At 31.0% G+C, this 21,147-nt stretch overlaps 3 protein-coding genes across 9 annotated transcripts; all 3 read left to right on the forward strand.

Moving 5' to 3' along the window:
- The first annotated feature begins 411 nt into the window (after window positions 1-411).
- LOC126859411 (uncharacterized) lies at window positions 412-10,388 on the forward strand. The gene is made up of 13 exons (XM_050610691.1): window positions 412-680; window positions 1,435-1,555; window positions 2,289-2,412; window positions 2,560-2,666; window positions 3,003-3,176; window positions 3,524-3,678; window positions 4,417-4,524; window positions 7,314-7,482; window positions 7,721-7,847; window positions 8,641-8,747; window positions 8,828-9,001; window positions 9,178-9,335; window positions 9,700-10,388. The coding sequence occupies exons 2-13, from the start codon at window positions 1,463-1,465 to the stop codon at window positions 9,833-9,835; spliced, it is 1,632 nt and encodes a 543-aa protein (XP_050466648.1). The 5' UTR covers window positions 412-680; window positions 1,435-1,462; the 3' UTR covers window positions 9,836-10,388.
- Window positions 10,389-11,753: 1,365 nt separating this feature from the next.
- Window positions 11,754-19,294, forward strand: LOC126859455 (double-stranded RNA-binding protein Staufen homolog 2). 6 transcript variants are annotated; one of them, XM_050610758.1, is made up of 9 exons: window positions 11,754-11,929; window positions 12,490-12,616; window positions 12,708-12,783; window positions 13,176-13,384; window positions 13,463-14,074; window positions 14,221-14,768; window positions 14,847-15,372; window positions 15,447-15,652; window positions 15,806-19,294. In XM_050610758.1, the coding sequence occupies exons 3-9, from the start codon at window positions 12,731-12,733 to the stop codon at window positions 16,061-16,063; spliced, it is 2,412 nt and encodes an 803-aa protein (XP_050466715.1). In that variant the 5' UTR covers window positions 11,754-11,929; window positions 12,490-12,616; window positions 12,708-12,730; the 3' UTR covers window positions 16,064-19,294. The 6 variants fall into 6 exon arrangements, with proteins under 6 accessions (XP_050466715.1, XP_050466714.1, XP_050466718.1 ...); XM_050610757.1 differs by having other exon boundaries at window positions 12,490-12,554; XM_050610761.1 differs by lacking the exon at window positions 12,490-12,616 and having other exon boundaries at window positions 15,806-15,992; window positions 16,880-19,294.
- A 137-nt stretch (window positions 19,295-19,431) lies between these two features.
- LOC126859465 (cilia- and flagella-associated protein 20) lies at window positions 19,432-20,940 on the forward strand. 2 transcript variants are annotated; one of them, XM_050610781.1, is made up of 4 exons: window positions 19,432-19,862; window positions 19,960-19,985; window positions 20,053-20,426; window positions 20,530-20,940. In XM_050610781.1, exons 3-4 carry the CDS (start codon window positions 20,151-20,153, stop codon window positions 20,833-20,835), a joined length of 582 nt encoding a protein of 193 aa, XP_050466738.1. In that variant the 5' UTR covers window positions 19,432-19,862; window positions 19,960-19,985; window positions 20,053-20,150; the 3' UTR covers window positions 20,836-20,940. The 2 variants fall into 2 exon arrangements, with proteins under 2 accessions (XP_050466738.1, XP_050466736.1); XM_050610779.1 differs by having other exon boundaries at window positions 20,068-20,426.
- The last annotated feature ends 207 nt before the right edge of the window (window positions 20,941-21,147 follow it).

Below are 21,147 nucleotides of genomic sequence, written 5' to 3' on the forward strand. Positions count from 1 at the left end.
CTGGAAAAATGTGTCATCTGCCTTAAATTATCTAATATAACGATTGCATCTATCAGAACTTAGCCTTTAATAAGCGCGTCATGATTTTTTAGTATGTTTGAGTCTTACATTTAGATCCAACAAAAAAATCAAAAGTAAGATCCAATCATATTAAAGAATCACTAAGCACTTATCTAAGATAAAATTTTGTTTTACCCTTATCTTTATCTAGATAATTTCAATATTATCTATGCACAATATTGTAAAAGTACAATACTTTTGAGGAAAATTTTAAACTTTTGCTTTCAGGGCGCGGTCGCTTTTTTGACGCCGTTCTAAAAATAAAAGGGACCACAGTACCGACGACGACGTGTAAGACCGCCGAATAGTCTGCCTCGGAGAATCATACGTATTTACGCACGTGCGTGAAGGGCACGCACCGGTCGACGTCGCGCACACCCGCATGGCACGCAGACGCACCAATCAATATCGGGCTATACCGGGTGTACACCCCAACCGTCGTGTTCGTCACTCAGCCAGTACACTATCAGCCACCAACCACACCTTTCGCTGCTTCAGTTCAACTACATCCCTTTAACGGAGGAAAAGCATCGTCTGGACCACTGCATCCGAACACGCAAGCTATCCAGCTTATACCCTGCCTGTTGCGAAAAGTCAACGTGGGCGAAAGAATTCAAAAGGTACACAGTGAAAAGAACAAATCAGCGAAAAGAACTTAATCTCGACAAGATAGATAGGAGAGAATTTCCGGACCAGACGACATAGATGAATTTTTATTATGGTGTTTTATTCGAGGGTGTTTAATGATGTCGTATTTAACAAATTTTATGATACTTGTTTGCAAATTGCACGTTTAACTTACTTGAGATCTTTGATCCCTGAATCTTTGATTTCTCGTTGATTTTGAAATATGCTGGTCAAAGTGACAGGTGAAAAGGCTGTGTGCTAAGTGTGTGAATGCCCGCTTCCATTGGAACACATTTGAATTGATTTCTCATAAAAGAAAAAGAGCCAAAGGCGATTTGTGAAAATTCACAGACGTACAATGTTAGAGATTACTAAAAAAATTCAAAATATAAATCTTTTCTCTGAAAAAAGTAAAAATTAAAAAAAAAAATTTTTTTTAATAGTAAAACATTATATTACTCGCTAATCATGTGTATGTCAATTACATGAAATGAAAAAATAACATTGTGCCAATACATTATATAAACAAATATTACATTAACGTAACAAAGTAGCAATTAAATTCGATTTAATTAATTAATTTTAATGCGCTAAATAAATAATATATTTTTTTACGCGCAGAGAGAAAAATAGTGTTATTTTTTCTATTAATATATAAAAACATTAATCCATTAAACATATTTTTATAACATAGTCATGATATTTTAAAATTTTTATATTTTATATTTTTTATATATTATTTGCAAGTACAAGAATCAACAAGAATTTAAGGAAAATGGAAATAAAAGGGCGAGTTGCCCTAGTGACAGGCGCCGCATCTGGCATCGGCAAAGCATATGTCATCGAATTGTTGAATCAGGGTGCTAAGGTATATATGATATTTTTAAAGAGAAAATATATTTATATAAATTTTCTATACTTTTTGTTTTATCAAATTATTTTTTTTTTTTTAAGAAAAAGACAGAATTAGTTATTTTAATGATGCATTTGATTTTTTTTTTTTTTGAACGATGAGTGTAATGTGTTTTTATGATTCGGAATTTCACGCAAAAACACGCTTCAAGAATCCTTTGCATTTTTTTCAAAACATCTGATTTAAATTTAGATTGCTCTCAGACGGAGGAGAAATTTACCGTATACTAAAGATGAGATCTAAGAAAATAAATCGCTATCATTTTTTGGCGATTGATATATATAATGTACATACTATATATATTATGTATTTTGAAATAAATTTACTTTAGTCAAAACTTTATTCAAAACTTTCTGCGATATAATATAAATATATATTTTTTATATTATTTTTTAAACTTTTATTTTATTTTTTGTTAGCCTCTATGAAAATTTGTACATAAAGTTTTTTAAAAAAAAGACAAATACACTTAAATTATTTTATAAACATAACAAATTAAACTACAAATTTTTATGAATAAATTTACTAAATCCCTTTAGTCTTTCTTCCTTGCAACTTATTTTAGTTGAGAATTGATTTATAATTAGTCTTCAAATAATTTTTGCAAATATAATATAAAATTTTCTATAATAATATTAATAATTAATAATTAATAATAAATAATATTAATAATTAATATTATGTACAGGTAGCTGTATGTGATATTAACACCGAAGAAGGGGAGAAATTGGTGGAGACATTAGCTGCGAAATATGGTAAAGATCGTGTGATCTTCTCGCAATGTGATGTCACGGATTATCCGCAACTTGAAGGTATGATAATTTGTGCGATAATTCTTTGTTCTATTGTAGAATTATTTTTATTCGCATAAGTGACCAATACATACATATGTACATAAGTATTTTGCTTTTATTCCTAATGCAATTTTTATGTAGCATATGATGCAATTCAATTTACAGAATCGTTTCAGACAACGATCGCAGAGTTCGGTCATATCGATATCGTTATCAACAATGCTGGTATCATGAATGACCGGTTTTGGGAGCTTGAAGTAGACATTAATCTTGTAAGCAAATATTCGATAGATCCCCTTTAATATGTTTGCATTTTTATCTTATAGCATGTTCTTGAACTTTAATTTGTTATTCTGGGAAAATAGTTTTACTAATTTAGTTGATACACAGTTTGTACAATGATCTATGTGTCTTTTTTTAATTTGTGTCTTATAATTTATGATTGCATATAGTATATAGTAGTAGCATATAATATACATAACAATAGATATTATTATCGATAAACTTTTGTTATCAATAAATTTTTATTATCAATAAACTTTTGACGATAAAGAAATTTTAACAAATGTATTAAAAATTTAACGTCGCTGCAAATACAATAATTACAGAACGGAGTAATACGCGGTACTTTGCTTGCTCAACGATTTATGGGCACGGATAGGGGTGGTCAAGGTGGAGTCGTTATTAACACCGGCAGCAACGTCAGCATCAACCCTTATGTCAGCGTGCCAATTTATTCCGCGACAAAAGCAGCTATCGTCAGCTTGACTAGGGCTTTTGGGGTAAGAGATGTCTACTTATACCAATCTTATACTATCGATCATAATTATTAACTCGTAATAATAAAAATGTGGATCATCAATTTGTCTATCATTCATAAATTTAATTATATTGAGGTCAATTTGTTTGAATTTACATTTTTATTATTCTATTAAAATTTGCAAATGCAGCATATACTCGTAGTTAGCATTTGCTATTACTATATTAAACAAAACAATAATTAAACAAGAAGCAATAAAATTTGCGTTTGCAGATTTAGAAAAATTTTAAAAATTATGTGGTTAAATTTTTATTAAATTAAATAACAAAAGTTAGAGAAATTTTAATTTTTTTCTCAATTTTTGAATAGGATCAATATCACGTAGATTTGACGGGCGTTAAAGTAATGGCACTTTGTCCAAGTGCCACGGACACCAAATTAGTACGAGATGTCAATAGGAAGCTTCTACTGGCTCGATACGAAGATGCTTGGCAAAGGGATACAGCCTCATCAATTCCTCAAAGGTATACTATATCACATATAACTTTCTCTGAATAATTAACTTCATAAAATTATATGTTTTCTAATTATGAATAAGATAACGTGAGTAATAATCTTTCTATAAAAACTTTTTCAACATCTTATTTGCGATTAAAGATTTTCCTCCTCTCTATATAATAAAAATATAATTATAATACAATAAACAAAATAATGTTTAGAAGAATGCTATGTATTAAAAACACATTCATTTGGAAAAAAAATTTGAAGAGATATAACTTTATTAAAAAGTTCTAACTAATAAACTCTCTGTAAATAATTAGTTATGATCAAAATTTAATAAGAACAGTTATATTTAAATTTGCAATATTTGAACGATGAATGTAATGTTTACACAAAGATTATTGAAAAGTGGAAAACTTTTCAAGTTTCTGCTTTTCTCGTTATTTTGACAACGAAAATTGATATAATTTATTTCGTTATTTAATTACCCATCAGATTTGTTTCGTTGCTTTTTTCAAATGAATGAAGAGTTTCGAAGTAATTTTTAAAAATCATCAAAAAACCGTCATGATTTTTCGAAGTTATTAAGTATTAGTTGTAACTTTTTAACGAGGCATTTCTGGACCTATGTTTATGGAACTTTTTCGTTCTAAATTCAATTTTCTATAAGACTGATGTTTCATTGATCTGACTTGAAACATTCTGTATTTGATTAGAATGACATTAATACATAGAAGCGATTTGAAAATAATACTCGATAGGGCGGAACACGTGGCAAAAGCATTGATACAAGTGCTAAACACCGGCAAGAGCGGGAGCGTGTGGATGGTGGAGAAGGACCAGCCACCGCACGAGATCAGCTTCGCGAAGCACTAAGACAGAATTCATACGATCCTTTCTCGCTTCGCTGCAAATATCTATGCCGTATCGCACAATTAATTGTAATTTGTATCGAAATGTATCCCGTCACACCTACCAGAGCATCGTTATCGTGGTCGTTATCAAGAAAGCGGATGCATGAGCGAAATATACATACAGTAACTCACACTTTTGTACAATGTATATTTTAGAGAATCAGTACGTTTTTTAATAACGACAACGAGAGTATTATTCGAAGCTAACATCACTTCCGATTTTTGATAGAAAGCGAAAATTTTGGTACATTTTATACTGACAACAGAATCCGCGAGACAGAACGTGAATGTGAATACTCGGTGGTAATTTAATAATTATGAGAGAGAAAAATAATCGCGATATTTAAAGAAGGAGAAGAATCTGCGCAAAATCGACGTGCGTTGCGACGACGGAAACATCTACTACAAAAAAAAAAAATAAATAAATAAAGAACGTAAATAATTTTCGCTTCCGTCCCGCACTCACGTTGCAAACTTGCGTCGATTTTTTTGTGGGTCTCAATATACCTATCAGCCCAAAAATCTCGAAGTTGAAAAATAATTTCTAGATGTTACGCGAACATTTGTGTATTGTATTGATGAAATATTATCACAACGATATCTGAATCCTGCCACACTCTTTGTAATCGTCTCGTGTAACTTAATCATTTTTCTAACTCATATCCATCGTAATATTGACGATTCCGTTTAATCCATTCCGTTTAATAGCGCTAAATGTAATGTAATCACAGTTCACTACGTCGAATATAATAAAGACACTTTGTATTTATTGCTTATGTAAGGAAAGCAGGAAAAAAGCATGTGTGAAAATGATAGAGTGAGAGATAAACATTTATTTCGCGCTCTCAAAGCATAGAAAAAAAAAGAGAGAGACAGAAGTTACATACGTCCCTTACTGATGCAAATGACTGATGCAAATAACTCTAACTTTATGGAAATTCTCTTTACGGAATGTCTCCACAAATCTTTATACATATTATATCTATTAAGAGTGAAAGAGAAGGCATAATCAATAATTAAATAAAAGTGGAATAAGCCAAGTAAAAATGTAAAAAATCAGATAAGTTTCTCTTATTAAAATATTTACGCATTAATTTAAAGGTATTTATTAAAAGTATTAAATGACTTATAGAAAATTAAAGCATCTTACAAAAAAATGTGATATCTCAAAAAATTAAGCAATCTTATGCAAGAAAATAAATAATCATAAAATTTTTTTGTGCATCTTAAAATTTACTTTAAAAAAAATGATATTTTCTCACTTGTGCCAATTTCCACTTCAAAGTTCGATAATGCTCGTGTGTCCGAGGGTTATTCGCATCAGTATAATTACGAATACAATTGAACCGAAATCCGTCGGACAATTATTCCAAGCGAAACTACATGTTCAACAATCGTGTCTATAATTTTTCTACAGTCTTTTTGAGGGAAACAAAAAAATATTTAGAAATATGATATAGCGATAGAGTTAGGATCTATATAGAGAGTCTGCTAAGTGCAAGCACGACGCTCGATCACGTTTCTCAATATTAGATATAACATTATGCTATCATAAGAAGACTTGTATGATGCTCGATTGCATCGAGTTGCAAAACTCAAATACAAAATTTGATACATCAGTCAGATATCTAGCTAGCTAATGAATTTTGTTCGAATAATATATCGCCCGTAATAATACTTTGTAGCTTTCGATAACGCGATTAGTGGCGATTGTTGATTTTGTTTTTGTTATGTGTTATACGGTATGTATGTTGCTAACCTTGCCAATAAAATGCATTGCCTTTTAATAAAATTATCGGATTGGATTTGCAATGTTTTATACGAGAATTATCTATTTTCCTATTTTTCCCCCCCCGCATATCTCTTCGATATAAAAAGATGGGCTAATATTATAATTAATTAATTACGATACAATAACAGGATAAGTTAATTCTTTTTTAATTAAGCTAAATTTAAAATTAATGGCCCAAAAATTAACTTAAATTTACGTTAATTAAAAGTTACTTAAACAAAAATTAACTAAGTTAAAAAAATTATTAATTCATTAAAATTAAAAGTAAATTCTGTATCCAACACATCCGACAAACTTGTTATACGACAAATGAAATATTCGCATTACAATCATTTTCACACGATTTTAATATCGATGAATTATTTTAACTTGTATAAAAAAAAAGTTAATAAATTAACATTAACGCATTTAAAAATAACTTATTTAAGTTAAAAGTTAACAATGAACGTTCAAATTAATTAACTAAGTTTAAAGTTAAAAGTTATTAACTTTTTAATTTCTTAACTTAACGTTTAGTTACTACACAATCTTGCACAATATTATAACTAAAATTTTAAAATAATCGAGTAATAAAATTCTTTTATATAAATCCGATCTCCTATTTTATTGCTGATACGATATATTTTTGCATTATTCAATACGACTGTAATGAATCCTATCCACAATAATAGCGATGCATTACACAACGTCAAGAAATGGATTTATATGCTATTTCTCTCACATTCGGGTTTCGAATTATTCAACGCGCGTCCCACGTGCAGCATCAAGTGATTTTGTTCTCGCTGCTACTTGCCTATCGGCGCAAATCCGATCTTGTTTACCTCGAGAGCGGGTTCACATTATCCGTATCTGATATTCTATAATCTATCACGTACGGTCGACATCTCAAATGTCAACATCTGCGGCTCCTCTTCAGCGATATCTGACAGATTCATTTGCGGATCAGTGCCTGACGAGATCGATTCGAATCGAGATTCACATCGCGATTTGTACTCATCGTCTCGAAAAGAACAGGTCGCATCAGTATAATGGAAATTCAGGAAAAAACCGTGCTTATCACCGGCGGAGCCAACGGGATCGGTTATTGCACCGCTCGGGAATTGCTTCGAAGTGGAGCAAAGGTAATTTAGCGAGACTCCAGATTATTAAATATAACATAACAAAATCTGCTAATATCTATATTTCTTGCAAATTATGTATCTTATATCTTCGACATTAAGATAATAATAGAAAAATAGAATAAATGCGCACGGCGCGAATATAAGCGTAAATGGAAGATAAAATGTTTTAAATAATATTTAAAACACAGAGACACAGAAAAAAATGCATTATTCAATTAATAATTATTATATTTTGCAGGCCGTCGCAATTGTAGATTTGCCCGACTCGAATGGCGAAATTGCTGTTGCGGAATTAAAGAAAGAATTTGGCTCAGACCACGTTATTTTCCTTGTCGGAGATGTGACGAAGGCCGACGAACTTACAGGTATTGTATTAGTCGATTGTTAAACTGTAATTAAAAAAAATATTAATATAATTTTATAATTAATTCAATTTATAATTAATATATTTTATGATTAATATAATTTAAAATTATTAATATAATTTTATTTTTATTTTATTATTTAATAAGATGCGTCATACGTAAATAATATCAATAATTTTATTGATCGAGTCACTTTATGGTTAACTATTTTAAATGAACCCTAACAACAAATATGCTTAAAAGATCATCAACATCTTCTGAATGTCTTTTGAATATGCAGAATAGTAACTAATTAAATAATTAAAAATTAAATTAAAAATTTAATAATTTTTAATATAATTTAGTTGATTTTAAATGTATTAACAGTTAACTTAAACTAGTTATTTTTAAATGCATTAACTTATTAACTTTTTTTATACAAGTTAAAATAATTCAATATTAAAGTCATGCAAAAATGGTTGATCGTAATGAGAATATTTCATTTGTTGTTCAACAAGTTTGTCGGATGTGTCGATTCGTTGTTGGATACAGAATTAACTTTTAACTTTAATAAGTCAATAATTATTTAACAATTAATTTAACTTTAACTGAGTTAATTTTTGTTTAAGTAACTTTTAATTTTTGGGCTATTAACTTTAAACTTAATTTAATTTAAAAAAAAGTTAACTTACCCAACCCTGGGAATATGATGTTATGTGATCATTTATTTGTGCGATAAATTATTTTAGAATAAAATAAAGAAACATTTTCTTCTGGATTTAAAGCACTTTTGCTTAATATTTATAATTTGCAGCTTGCTTCGACAAGGCGATAGAGTCATTTGGTACATTGGATATTGTTATTAATAATGCCGGAATTATGAATGACGCGGAATGGGAGCCGATGGTTGATGTTAATTATGTAAGTCATGCTTTTTATTGTTTTATTGGAAATTTGTTATATCCAAACATTTTTTAACGCGTTATCATCTTTATAATCAGAAAGGAATTGTACACGGCACGTTATTGGGTCTGAATCATATGGGAAAGCACAAGGGTGGAAAGGGCGGCACTATCGTTAACATGTCAGCGATAGTTGGCTTGCAAAGCAATCCGATCGCGCCGATTTATGCCGGGACGCAGTTCGCTATCGTCGGTTTTACTTTATCATTACAGGTAAAAATGCGTGACTTATATGTATAAATAAATAACAAATGAAAATTTATCTATTTTTATTTTTTATTTTTCTATCAAATTATTTAAATTGCGCTCTTATTATTTTATGTTGCGCTTGATTTTAGATGCGCTACACACTGTATAACTTTATTAAAGTTTCGTACATTTTTTCGCAGGCTTTTTATGAAAAGACGGGTATACGTGTTTTAGTAATATGTCCCGGTCTTACGAACACTGGCTTGGCTTCCAAATTCATGTCAAGCAAAATTTATGCGATGGACATTGTGGATGATGAGATCGCTGCCAAGGAAATGACAACGATGGAGAGTCAACCGTAAGTCACAAATATATCTAGGGCTCTGTATTTTGTACAATAAAATTTATTTTTCATTATTTATATAATTTTAATAAATAATTAAAATAAATAAGATGAATATAATAAATTCTTATTTTAGATTATAATAAATTATAATTAAGTGATAAATCAAGAACATATAATAAATATATAATAATAAATTAGAATTTATATATACGTAAATTTTTTTTTGTAGAATTATACAAAAAAAAATTGATTAGAAATCATATCCAAGATAAATAATCAAAACAAAGTCTTTCTTTTCTTTTTACATCCCAACGATATTAATTAAAGAATTAATTTATCAAAAAGATTTTCGAATCTTTTCACTTATTGTTAATAGACCGGAGCATGTGGCGAATGCTATCGTGGAACTAATCGAAAAGGGAGAAAATGGCGCGGTCTTCGTCAGCGAAAACAATCAACCTGCATATGCTGTGCAATTACCGTCTTATATCGATCTGAAAGTTTCAGTGTAAAACTTGCAATTTACATGGCGTATCATTTTTGATATACAAATACTGGCGTCATGATTTTTCACGATTCATAATAAATGATTAATTATCTTGTGTATAGGAATTATACAAACAAATTTATGCTTTTTTCATCGCAAGTTTTCAATTATTAAAAATTAACTTGCATAAAAGTGCAATTTTTCAGAAATAATATTTATTTATTAGACATAATAGTAGAAAAAGAAAATTTTAAAAATAATGACATTTAATCGTTTATTTCAATATTATAATTATGTTTGTTAAAAGAATTGTAAAAATTTATTTGTTCTTTTGAAAAGTTTGAAATCCAAGCAAATATTCTCATCGCTTGCATTTCGTCAAAGTAGCTCGAGTTAGTAGTGTATAATAGGTGTATGATAAACAATGTTTAAAAATAAAAACTTCTGTAATAACCAATTAAGTATTCGAACATCTAACTAAAATAGTGTGATAATAACAGAAATAACATAATAACAGCTAATATAAAATATACATATATCTATTTTATTACATAAAAATAAATAATAAATATCGCAAACTATAATTCTTTTTCTTTCCAAAACTAACAAATCACACGCAAAGTTGGACAAGTTAATTTTTTTTTTTTTAATTAAATTAAAATTAGTATTTAAATTTAAAATTAGGCTCAAAAATTAACTAAGTTTAAACAAAATTACTTAAACAAAAATTAATTTAGTTAAAGTTATAAATGATGAAATATTTGCATTATGATCCATTATTTTCACACAACTTTAATATTGATGAATTATTTTAATAATTTTTATTTCTTTTTAATTTTAGAAACAATATATTTTTTTTTTAGTTTAAAAAAAAATTATCTTCAAAGGGCGCGTATCCTGAGGTGGCTTCAGTGCAGGACGCGTGACTTTCGTCTTTCGCTTCGTCGATAAATAAAAAAAATTAATAAGTTAATGTTAATAATGTATAATAATATTAGTAAAGTACTTAAAAATAAATAGTTTAAGTTAAAAGTTAACACGTTTGAAATTAACTTAAAATTAATTAAGTTAAGTTAAAAATTAAATTATTAACTTTTAAACTTTGTAACTTAATTTTTAATTGTTTAACCTAAATAATATAGTTAATAATAATAAAATATATAGGATATATCTATTATTGTTATTTCATAAAAGTAAATAAATGTCGGCCTATAACGAATATCTTTTTCTTTCTAACAAAACTGACACAAGTCACGACATGTGAAAAGAAAACGTATGACAAATGTATAATTAGAGATACATAAAGTATAATGATACATAATTTGAGATATCAATATTATATAGATATTCGTGCATTTTATATATATAATTGAAAACTGCGATGTCATGCGATAGTCATTTTTTGACAGCTACAAGTATTTGACACAAGAGATTAAACGCAAAATATAAAAAATCGCACATAGATTATGCAATATTTAATAATAATTCAAAAAAGGAAAAAAAAAGATTTTGAATATTTTAATATCGACGATCACATGATACACGAATATTCAAATATGATGCATTCGATACCTGGAAGTTTCCAACGAGATGAACAAAGACTTATGTCTGCTTGATGGCTTGTAATGAGTCGTGAAATGAAAGGAAGAATGCATCATCGAGTGCAAAAAATTCTGAATAAATTTAATTTCTCGTTCGCCGAGCATTCGTTATTTCCGTTATTACTTCCTACTGTTTGATTTGTATACCCACCATGCAAGGATGTGTTCAAAAATCCTACTCGTGATGTAAGAATAACGTTTAATTGACTAATCAGAACAAAAGGGGCAAAGATTTCTTCGCTCTAATTGGTCAATTCGGTGCTACTCTACCTCGCGAGTAAAATTTCCGAACTCACTCTCAGAATATATCACAGTGACGTCACGCACTGCCGCTAGCCTCACATCAAAATGGCCGCATTTTAGTCTACAGAGTACTTTTCTTTACTGTTTGCCAATAGCCGTGCCGAGGGCCTGGCGGTGTTCTCTTATAACTGTCGTGACCGATCTCTTTCACCGGAAATTTCGCTGCGTCGTGCACTACGCCCTAAATTTTCGTGAAATAGAACGAACGTAATAGGGTAAGGATAAAGGGCGAGAGAAGAGCGTGTCGGCGTTCGGCGGGTTCCCACGAGTTCCGTGCAGATCGCCCTCGTCGTCGTCGTCATCGTCATCGCCGCCGCCGCCGCCGCCGCTGATGGCCAAGCCCATTTTGTTCAATAACGAATTTTATTTATAGGCAAAATCTCGCGACGTACGAAATAGCATGCGGTCGCAAAAATCGTGTCTCCCGTTGTAACCCGCTTATTTTACCGGCTCGCCCTTCTCACAGAAAGGTTATATCGTCTTCCTATATATCGGAGTCAATCGGATTATCCACGCCCGCTGTCAATCACTTTGTGCGCGCATAAGATTTGTTTTAATGCGTGAAACCCTCTAAACCCTTCTACCTACGCGAAAAAAGGAAAAGTATTGCGCGTACAATGGAAATTCATTTCGGAGTAAAATTCTTTTTAGAATAGACATAAGAGCTCAGTTTTCCTTTCGCACAAGTAGTGCATTTTATAGACTATTTGTAAATTGTTTAATTACTAATAATGATAAAAGAGAATTCATAATTGTACCCTTTTTCACTAATTAGCAAGATAGCAGAAGAACTGTTTGTAGTCTGCTGATTGCTGTGTGCGAGAACTCATTAGAAGACATGTAATTTATATTTGATGCAAAACTTTTTAATCTCTTATTAACTGATTGTATATAGCACAAATGTAAGAATTTTTTTTTTAAGAATGTGTGCACAATATAATTTTATTACTTGTCTAAAATATATATTGAAACTAGATTAATAATTTTTTACAGATTTTTCTGTGTATTTTCATAAGATGTTACGTCACCAACATCACGCAATGCAGAATCAACTAAGGGATCATAATAGGTTAATATTAAGTCAATATTTATATTATATTAATTTGTTTAAAACATAATAAATATTTATATAAATTATTCATAAATCGACCGAATAATTTCTTAACAAATTTATTTAATGATTTGATGATAAGTTACATCAATCTCTCTATAAAGCAGAAATTGTTAATAAGTCATTATACTGATCTTTTATATATAGTGAATGTGTATGATGATAATCATTGCATTATTTCTTTATTTTAAAAAGATTAAATATATATATAGATTATAGATACATTAATAATTACTTGTTTATAAATCTATAAACAGAATTAAGAAGTATATTTATATATAATTATATATAATATTTAGTAATATTTATTGATATTAATTATAATAAAACAAAAATGATGTGATTTCTAGAATGGCAGGATCGATGCGGCCTATGCAGCAGGCTAACATGACCCAGTTACATCAGCCGCAGCATCTGCTGCCGCATCGGAATCCTCATCAACCAATACTGTCCATGCCCCCCCATCAACAGCATATGCATCACATGCAGCACCCTGGCCCGCCGCATGGAAATCCGAGGCAGCCGATGTTGATGGGCATGAATACGCACAATACAAACAGTAAGCATAGATACATTGTGAAAGATTTAATCCTCATCTTCGATTAATGCAAAAATTAATTCAAGATGTTTACTTTAGATACCATGGTTAGCGTTAGCATGAAGGACCAAACAAATACAGTTTCTGTGACTCTTCAAAATGTGCAACCTCAATATCAACACCAGCAATCGCAACAACAGCAGCAGCAACCGAATAATCAACAGAATCAGTCTATCCAACAGCCACAACCATCGCAGCAGCAAGTGCAACAATCACAGCAACAACAACAACAGCCACAACACATGCCGCAGCAATCGAACATAGAACAATCAAAGGCGATAACAAACGACGTCAATGGAGAGTCCAGAGACGATAATTCATCTAATCAGAATCATACCAATGCTACTAATGCAGCCTTGGCAAACATGAAAGAAAAAACACCCATGTGCTTGTTGAATGAGTTAGCCAGATTCAATAGGATTCAACATCAGTATAGGTTGACCAACGAGCAGGGACCGGCGCACAAGAAGAGATTCACGGTGACATTGAAACTCGGCGAGGAGGAATACGTTGCGGAAGGTCCCAGCATAAAGAAAGCTCAACACAGCGCGGCGACTGAGGCCTTAACAAAAACATGGTATCGTCAACCTCCGCCTAAACCCACCAAGGCCATGAGAATCGGTCATCTGGGCAAATGCCCGACAGGTTCTGGTAATTTCATTTTACGAATTCTATACATACTATAATTATACAATAATATTGATTTATGACGTTATCTTTTTTAGTTTCAATTATAATTATGTATTTATTGTGTTATTATTACAGTAACACTATTTATGTACTATTTTGCGTTACAGGACATTTACCACCCACCGTTGAACTGAATGCTCTAGCAATGAAACGAGGTGAACCAACTGTTTATACGTTCCGACAAGCTCCGCCGGCTACATTACAGCATCAATTTATGCCACCCAATTTTAATAACTTCCCGCGAATGTACAATCCTCGAATCCCATACAATCGCGGAGTTCATACGGATCTTCAAGGACTGTATCTCGTTACGCTCAAGGTTGGTGAACGCGAATTTACGGGTAGAGGTTTGACAGGCCAAGCGGCACGTCACGATGCGGCCAGTAGAGCTTTAGAACAACTGCGACAATTGCCTTTACCAGAAGAAATAGCAAGCGTCAACAACACTAATGAGAATGGTACGCTGAACGGTATCGATGATCCAAACGCCGAGTTGAAAAGTCCGGTGTCATTAGTTCACGAAACCGCTCTGAAACGTGGATTATCAGTCAGCTTCGAAGTTGTATCCGAGAGTGGTAAACCTCACATAAGAACTTTTATGACGAAATGCACCGTTGGCGACAAAGTCACTGTAGGAGAAGGATCCTCAAAAAAAGTAATTCTTTGTATTTTTCTGCCAGAAAAACAACAAATATATGTAATTTCTAATACTCATGCTTCTCTATCTCATCAGGTATCGAAGAAACGTGCTGCCGAGTTGATGTTAGAAGAATTGAAACGTCTTCCTCCTTTACCGGCTACAATACAGAATCGATCAATGCGAGTAAAACGAAAGCCTCCAGCAACGAAAAAGAAATCGCGTAATTTAATCAAGGTTTATCAGGAGCCTCGCTCAGAGAGTGAAGCCGCTGAGGAAGTAAATCCGGTCTCCCGACTAGTTCAGATTCAGCAGGCGAAACGTGAAAGAGAACCGATCTACAATCTGATAGATGAGAAGGGCGCACCAAGACGTAGAGAATTTGTCATGGAAGTGACGATGGGTCAACACTCCGCGCAGGGAATTGGACCTAATAAGAAATTAGCTAAAAGAGCCGCGGCTGAGGCTCTCTTGGCACAATTAGGATATAGCAAACCATCGCCACAACCCGCGAAACCGTCTATAAAAACTGGAGAAAGCGAGAACACGGAGTCAAAACCCAGAAAAGTGACGTTTCTCGAAGACGAACAAGTGAATGACACTCAACCTCATTCGGTAGGAGGTAAGAGAAAAGAATATATTTGTTTGGCTATGTTCAATATTTTATAAATTTATTTATTTATTTATTGTTATTAGGTACCATAGGCCGCCAACTAGTACCTGGTCTTTTATTGGTAGATGGAGGTCAAGAATCTAAATTGGGAAATGGACCCAGTGTACAAATAGTTGCTGAAGAATTGCGTGGACAGCAACAGAATGCGGCTGGTGTTTCGCCCAAAGATCAATTACATTATTTAGCTCAGTTATTTAATTTTACCGTAGAATTCAGCGATTTCCCCAAGGTAATTTATCACAATTTTTTAATCTGCACTAAAATAAAAAATTAAAGTTATAATTAATCAAAAAGAGATGAAAATTATATAACTGGGAAATAATAAGTACAATATTAATATATTTTGAAAATAGATAGTTATTTTTCCCAACTAATGTTTCAGGGAGTATCCATAAACAAGGAATATTTATCACTTGTGTCACTAAGTACTGATCCACCACAAGTTTGTCACGGTAATGGGGCGACAATAGCCGCGAGCCGCAATCAGGCAGCGCTAAGGGCACTTCGTACTCTCAGTAAATTAGGACTCGACAATGCCTCGAATGCAGCACAAGTGAAGAAAGACAAAGGTGCGTCTGGTGATGGAATACACATTAGCATTCAAGTTAAAAATAACATGGATGGAGCTATTGATAAGTAACCAAATAGCTTAAGACTTATATATGATGTTGAGTTATATTTCTGCTTTTTTAAGACATTGCAGAAGAAAGTTAATTATCATAGTTATAAAGATCTCCACAGAATTGATGTTTGATATTTTTCATTCATTGCTTTCATTCTTCATTAATTTCCATCTGCAAAAAAAAATATTGCTTCATCTAGATTTTTATCCATTCTCGTGAAAGCTTTATTTTTTTATATTGAATCTTTCTATATTACCTTGTATAATAATCTGATTATAATTGTAAAAATGCATTCATATACCAGAGAAAGTAGTTAAAGATTTAAAGCACATTGCATGATTTATATATATGTTTATTTTATGTGTTTATATGGCTGGAATGCTTATTATTCACATTACTGACATACTATAAGAAATCGAACAGAAACAAATTTTAATCAATTTATATACAATTATCTGTAAATTAATTATCAGCATGTATTATATTATGTAAAATTTCTGTCCTAATCTTTTGCAGTGTCTTAATATATTGAAATGCCGTTCAAGCACCAATAAAGGAGTATTTAATAATAATGCAAGAATTCTTTCATTTTTAATGTATAAGAATGTCTGATCAGTTACAGTAGGCAAAGCCAAAAGAACATCTGTGACTATCAGAAATATTATTATAGAAAATATTAGTGTGTTGAACGATACATATATTACAATGGCTCTTGCAAAATTAATAATACTTTGAAATCATAAGAAATATTATTGGTGCTTGATCACATATGATTGCGATCCTAGCAGTGACGGCTATAACTGCTATATTTATTGTAACATTTTCATTGACAGGATCACAATTGCGATATACTTATCTATGATAATTCAAAATGATCATTTGCCAGTCTTGGTCTATGATTATATGAACACTGTAGAGAAACGAAGTCACACGACCTGGAGATGAAATGCGACCATCTCTTAATTTCTCAATCAAATTCCTCGGCTTTCTCATTATCATGAATAAAGAGAGCTATGTCTTGTTACCTAATACACAAATTAATAATTGTAACAGTGTTTTTTTTCTTTTTTTTTATATTTCTATCCTTAATTATCCGGAATTGCTTATTTGGTTTTATGTTTTTGTTTCTTTTTTTTTCTTGTTTTTTTTTTTCTTGTTTTATCAAACAAAACTTTGTTTTATCAAACAAATTAAAACTTTTTATTCAGTCGCATATGAAAATTATAAATCATGTCTTTTTCCAGAGCAAACTCTGGCTATGTGTGTCAGGGACACGTGCTGATTAAACAATTTTATGAAAGATTAAGTATCTGAACTTTAATTAAATTGGTAAAACATAGGTAATGGGATATATACTGCCCCAATTTGCTTTTCTATAGGGGCCAGAAGCATCCTGGGGTTACATATTCATGTATCATGAAATATTGAGAAGTGAAGAGAATAGAAATTTTCCATGCACCTACCATTCAGAGATAGAGAATAATGATAGGCTGCATTGGAAATTTCAGAGAACGTAAAAAGTAATAATTAAAAATCTATCCCGTTGCGTCAAGACCATTACAAAATTGTTTTAATCTCTCTAAGAAACAATCCGAAAAACAGCTGTGAATTTTGTCTGGTTGAGAAACAAAGGGAATAAAGAAATTTCCATACACATTTATCATTCGCAGATAAATGAAAATGATAAGCTGTATAGGAAATTTCGTCTAATCTAAGGAGAAAAAAAAAGAGAAGATAATCCAAAACTTGTCCCGTTACACATCAGGATTATTACAGAATTATTTTAATTTTGTTAAGAAATAATCCTGAAACAATGGCAAATTTTGCGTTATTGCCGAATAAAAGCAGTAGAGTGGAAGAAATTTAATGAATGAAGATAAACATTGAGAAACGGTACAAACTTTGAATATTCGTATAATTTTTACTTAAGTTCCTTATATTCAAAGTTTAGTTTTCTATACTTAGCGCAAAATACAAACGCTGCCTTTTACTATTTTGAAGATGTAATAATTCAGAGTTTTGTACCGGCGTTCTCAATCACGTAACCTGCTATCTTCTATTCATTATTCATATTAAATACAATTTATTGAACAAGAAATACAAACGGCTAAGTAAATTGTATTATTGTTCATTAAATTCGTACGAACTTTATTCGTAATGCTCGATCGGTATATTGAGAATTTGTAACAAGTGTTTTTGCAATAATTGATTTACCGAAATTAACGCGAGTTACATTCGAAGATAATTTAAAAGACATTCGCTGAAAATTATTTATTGATTTTTCGAGACGCTAGTTGGATTTTTGCCTTATCGCTTTTATAAGTGGGCCTTTCTTGTTCATGTCACGATTCAGTATTACGAGACACAGTGGTAGATTCCATTATGTATAATTTTTCGAGAGAGACAAACAGAAAGAGAAGAGAATTGAAGAACTTGCGTCATATACGCTGCAAGAAGAACAATTTTATGCATATAAACTGTAATAACATATAGTTAATATTAATGATAGATAAGTGAATAAGGTATCAATTTAGGTACCGAAAAAGGGAATCAACACTTTAAGGAGAACCCGCTAATACTAAGAAATCAACTTAGCATATTTTCGGGCTTGATTCGTAAAGTGTTAAAGAAATACTAGCCGATATTGGCTAAAAAAAGGAGAAAAATAATTGTGGAACATAAGTTTTATGCATGATTCATATTATGTTCTGTAATTTCATTTTAATACAGTCACACTTCCATACACAAACGCTGCGAAATATTTGCTTACTATTGATTAGAAAACTATCTTTAAAAAAATTGCTATCACTTTGATAAAATATGTTGCATTCTCGCAATTTTTTACTTAGTTGAATGAATACCGAGCGCAGAAAAAAAAGTGTACTCGATACCATAATATAGTTTAATTATGTTAGATTTATGTATCTAAGTGATTTGCGTTCTCGTATGCTGTAATGTATGCTGTAACAAAATACAGTTACATAATGCGAGTTTTCAACAGCCTACATATTGAAAATAATTGCTTCTTGAATACATAAGTCATAAGAATCGAAAAGATTCTTCATACTGACAAAGCTTTAATTGCATTTCGAAAATGAATTATACAATGTATAGGAATCTACTGCTTTTCTTCATCAGCATCAGTTTGTATTTGACGTTGATAAACAATTGTAGAAAGGTTTCACATATATGTATATGGCCTTTTTACTATGCGTTTCAAATATACGCATGACAAGGTGGCACACGAATCTCGGAATACGCTTTATTTACCTCTATCGAATACTTTGTCCAAATATTCTTTTTATCAATTGTATTAATTTATTTGCGAGATTAATTTGTCAATTGAATTTTTTAATTTGTAAAATATATTTATTATATTATAAAATTTGATAGATATACATATTTAAAAAAACTTTAAGATTCAAAAAATATTTGTATGAAGTTGTTTCGTTAAAAGTCTGAGACTCCATATATATGTGATATATAAAAAGGAATATAAAAGCACTTTCTTATTTATTTGATATCTACAAATGCGAATTTAATGTATATTTGTATAATTTATTTGTATTTATTATTATTATTATTTGCAAAAGTATTAATTAGTTATTACTACGGAGAAAATTGTTGAAAGTTCAAAAATTTTCTAGTTGATAGCCAATCGCCATACTGGACGAACTTATCGCCGCATGAAGAATCAGCCTTAAGTATTCGTAGTGCCTAGTTTATAAAATTCGTTTTAAAATGGCGTATCGATCAAACGTTCGATTAGGTTAGAGTTGCCGTTAAATATTTTGTGTAACGACACTTCGCGAAACGGTAAATAAAATGAAAATCTATACATGAAAAGCAGAAAATTTATTATTTTAAATATAAGCAAGCATTTCTTAATTCGTCATTTGTAATATATTTTCAGCTCACTTCTTGTCAAGATGAAAAAAGGTTAGCTCTTTGCTGTTTTATATTTTGCATGCAAAAAAACGAACGTTGAATTGATTAAATCTATTAGCGATATGCATTGCAGACTTGAGAAGAAAATAATAGGGGAATAGCTTTATTTTGATAGAGCAAAGAAAATTATCGTAGCAGCTAAATTTTCAATCAAAAATGTTCAAAAATACTTTCCAAAGTGGATTCTTGTCCATCCTATACAGCATTGGCAGCAAACCGCTACAAATCTGGGATAAAAAAGTGAGAAATGGACATATTAAGAGGATCACTGACAATGACATTCAGAGCCTCGTTCTAGAAATACTGGGCAGCAATGTTAGTACAACATATATTACATGTCCTGCAGATCCAAGAAAAACTTTGGGTATAAAGTTACCTTTCTTGGTGATGATCATTAAAAATCTGAAGAAATATTTCACGTTCGAGGTTCAAGTAAGCTATTATTGTATCAACTAGTAAGTTAGAGATTAGAGAATTTATTCTTGAATTGTCTAATCTTTTTCTCGATATAAAACAAAAAATATTTGTGTTACAGATAATTGATGATAAGAACGTACGTCGCAGATTCCGCGCTAGCAACTATCAATCTACGACAAGAGTAAAACCATTTATCTGTACTATGCCAATGAGACTAGATGATGGGTGGAATCAAATACAGTTCAACTTGGCTGATTTTACACGCCGAGCTTATGGAACAAATTATGTAGAGACATTGAGAGTGCAAATTCATGCTAATTGTAGGATACGACGAGTGTACTTCTCAGATCGATTGTATTCAGAGGATGAATTGCCAGCAGAATTCAAATTATTCTTACCCATTCAAAATAAGGCAAAATGTTAGGAACTAATGAAGAAATATGCGCTTTCAATAAAAGGAAAGTATTGTTCATTTTTTCTCTTTAAAATTTATTTAAATTTATTACAAATAAAGCATTTCATATATTTATGACTGTTTTTATAAATCGACTATCCCCGATTTATATTTTATTTTTCTGCTCAAAAAAATATTAACTATTTCCATGACTTATTAATTATTCTAGAGAAACTATAAACTATGTCCTCTCTTTTCTCATTTAGCTACATTTGTTCTTTTTATCGCGATTTTCAAAAATGCTAAAATAATAAATATTTTTGATATGTAAATATTTATATT

This window comes from Cataglyphis hispanica, chromosome 3, assembly GCF_021464435.1.
Source record: "Cataglyphis hispanica isolate Lineage 1 chromosome 3, ULB_Chis1_1.0, whole genome shotgun sequence".
In the NCBI taxonomy this organism is placed as follows: Eukaryota; Metazoa; Arthropoda; class Insecta; order Hymenoptera; family Formicidae; genus Cataglyphis; species Cataglyphis hispanica.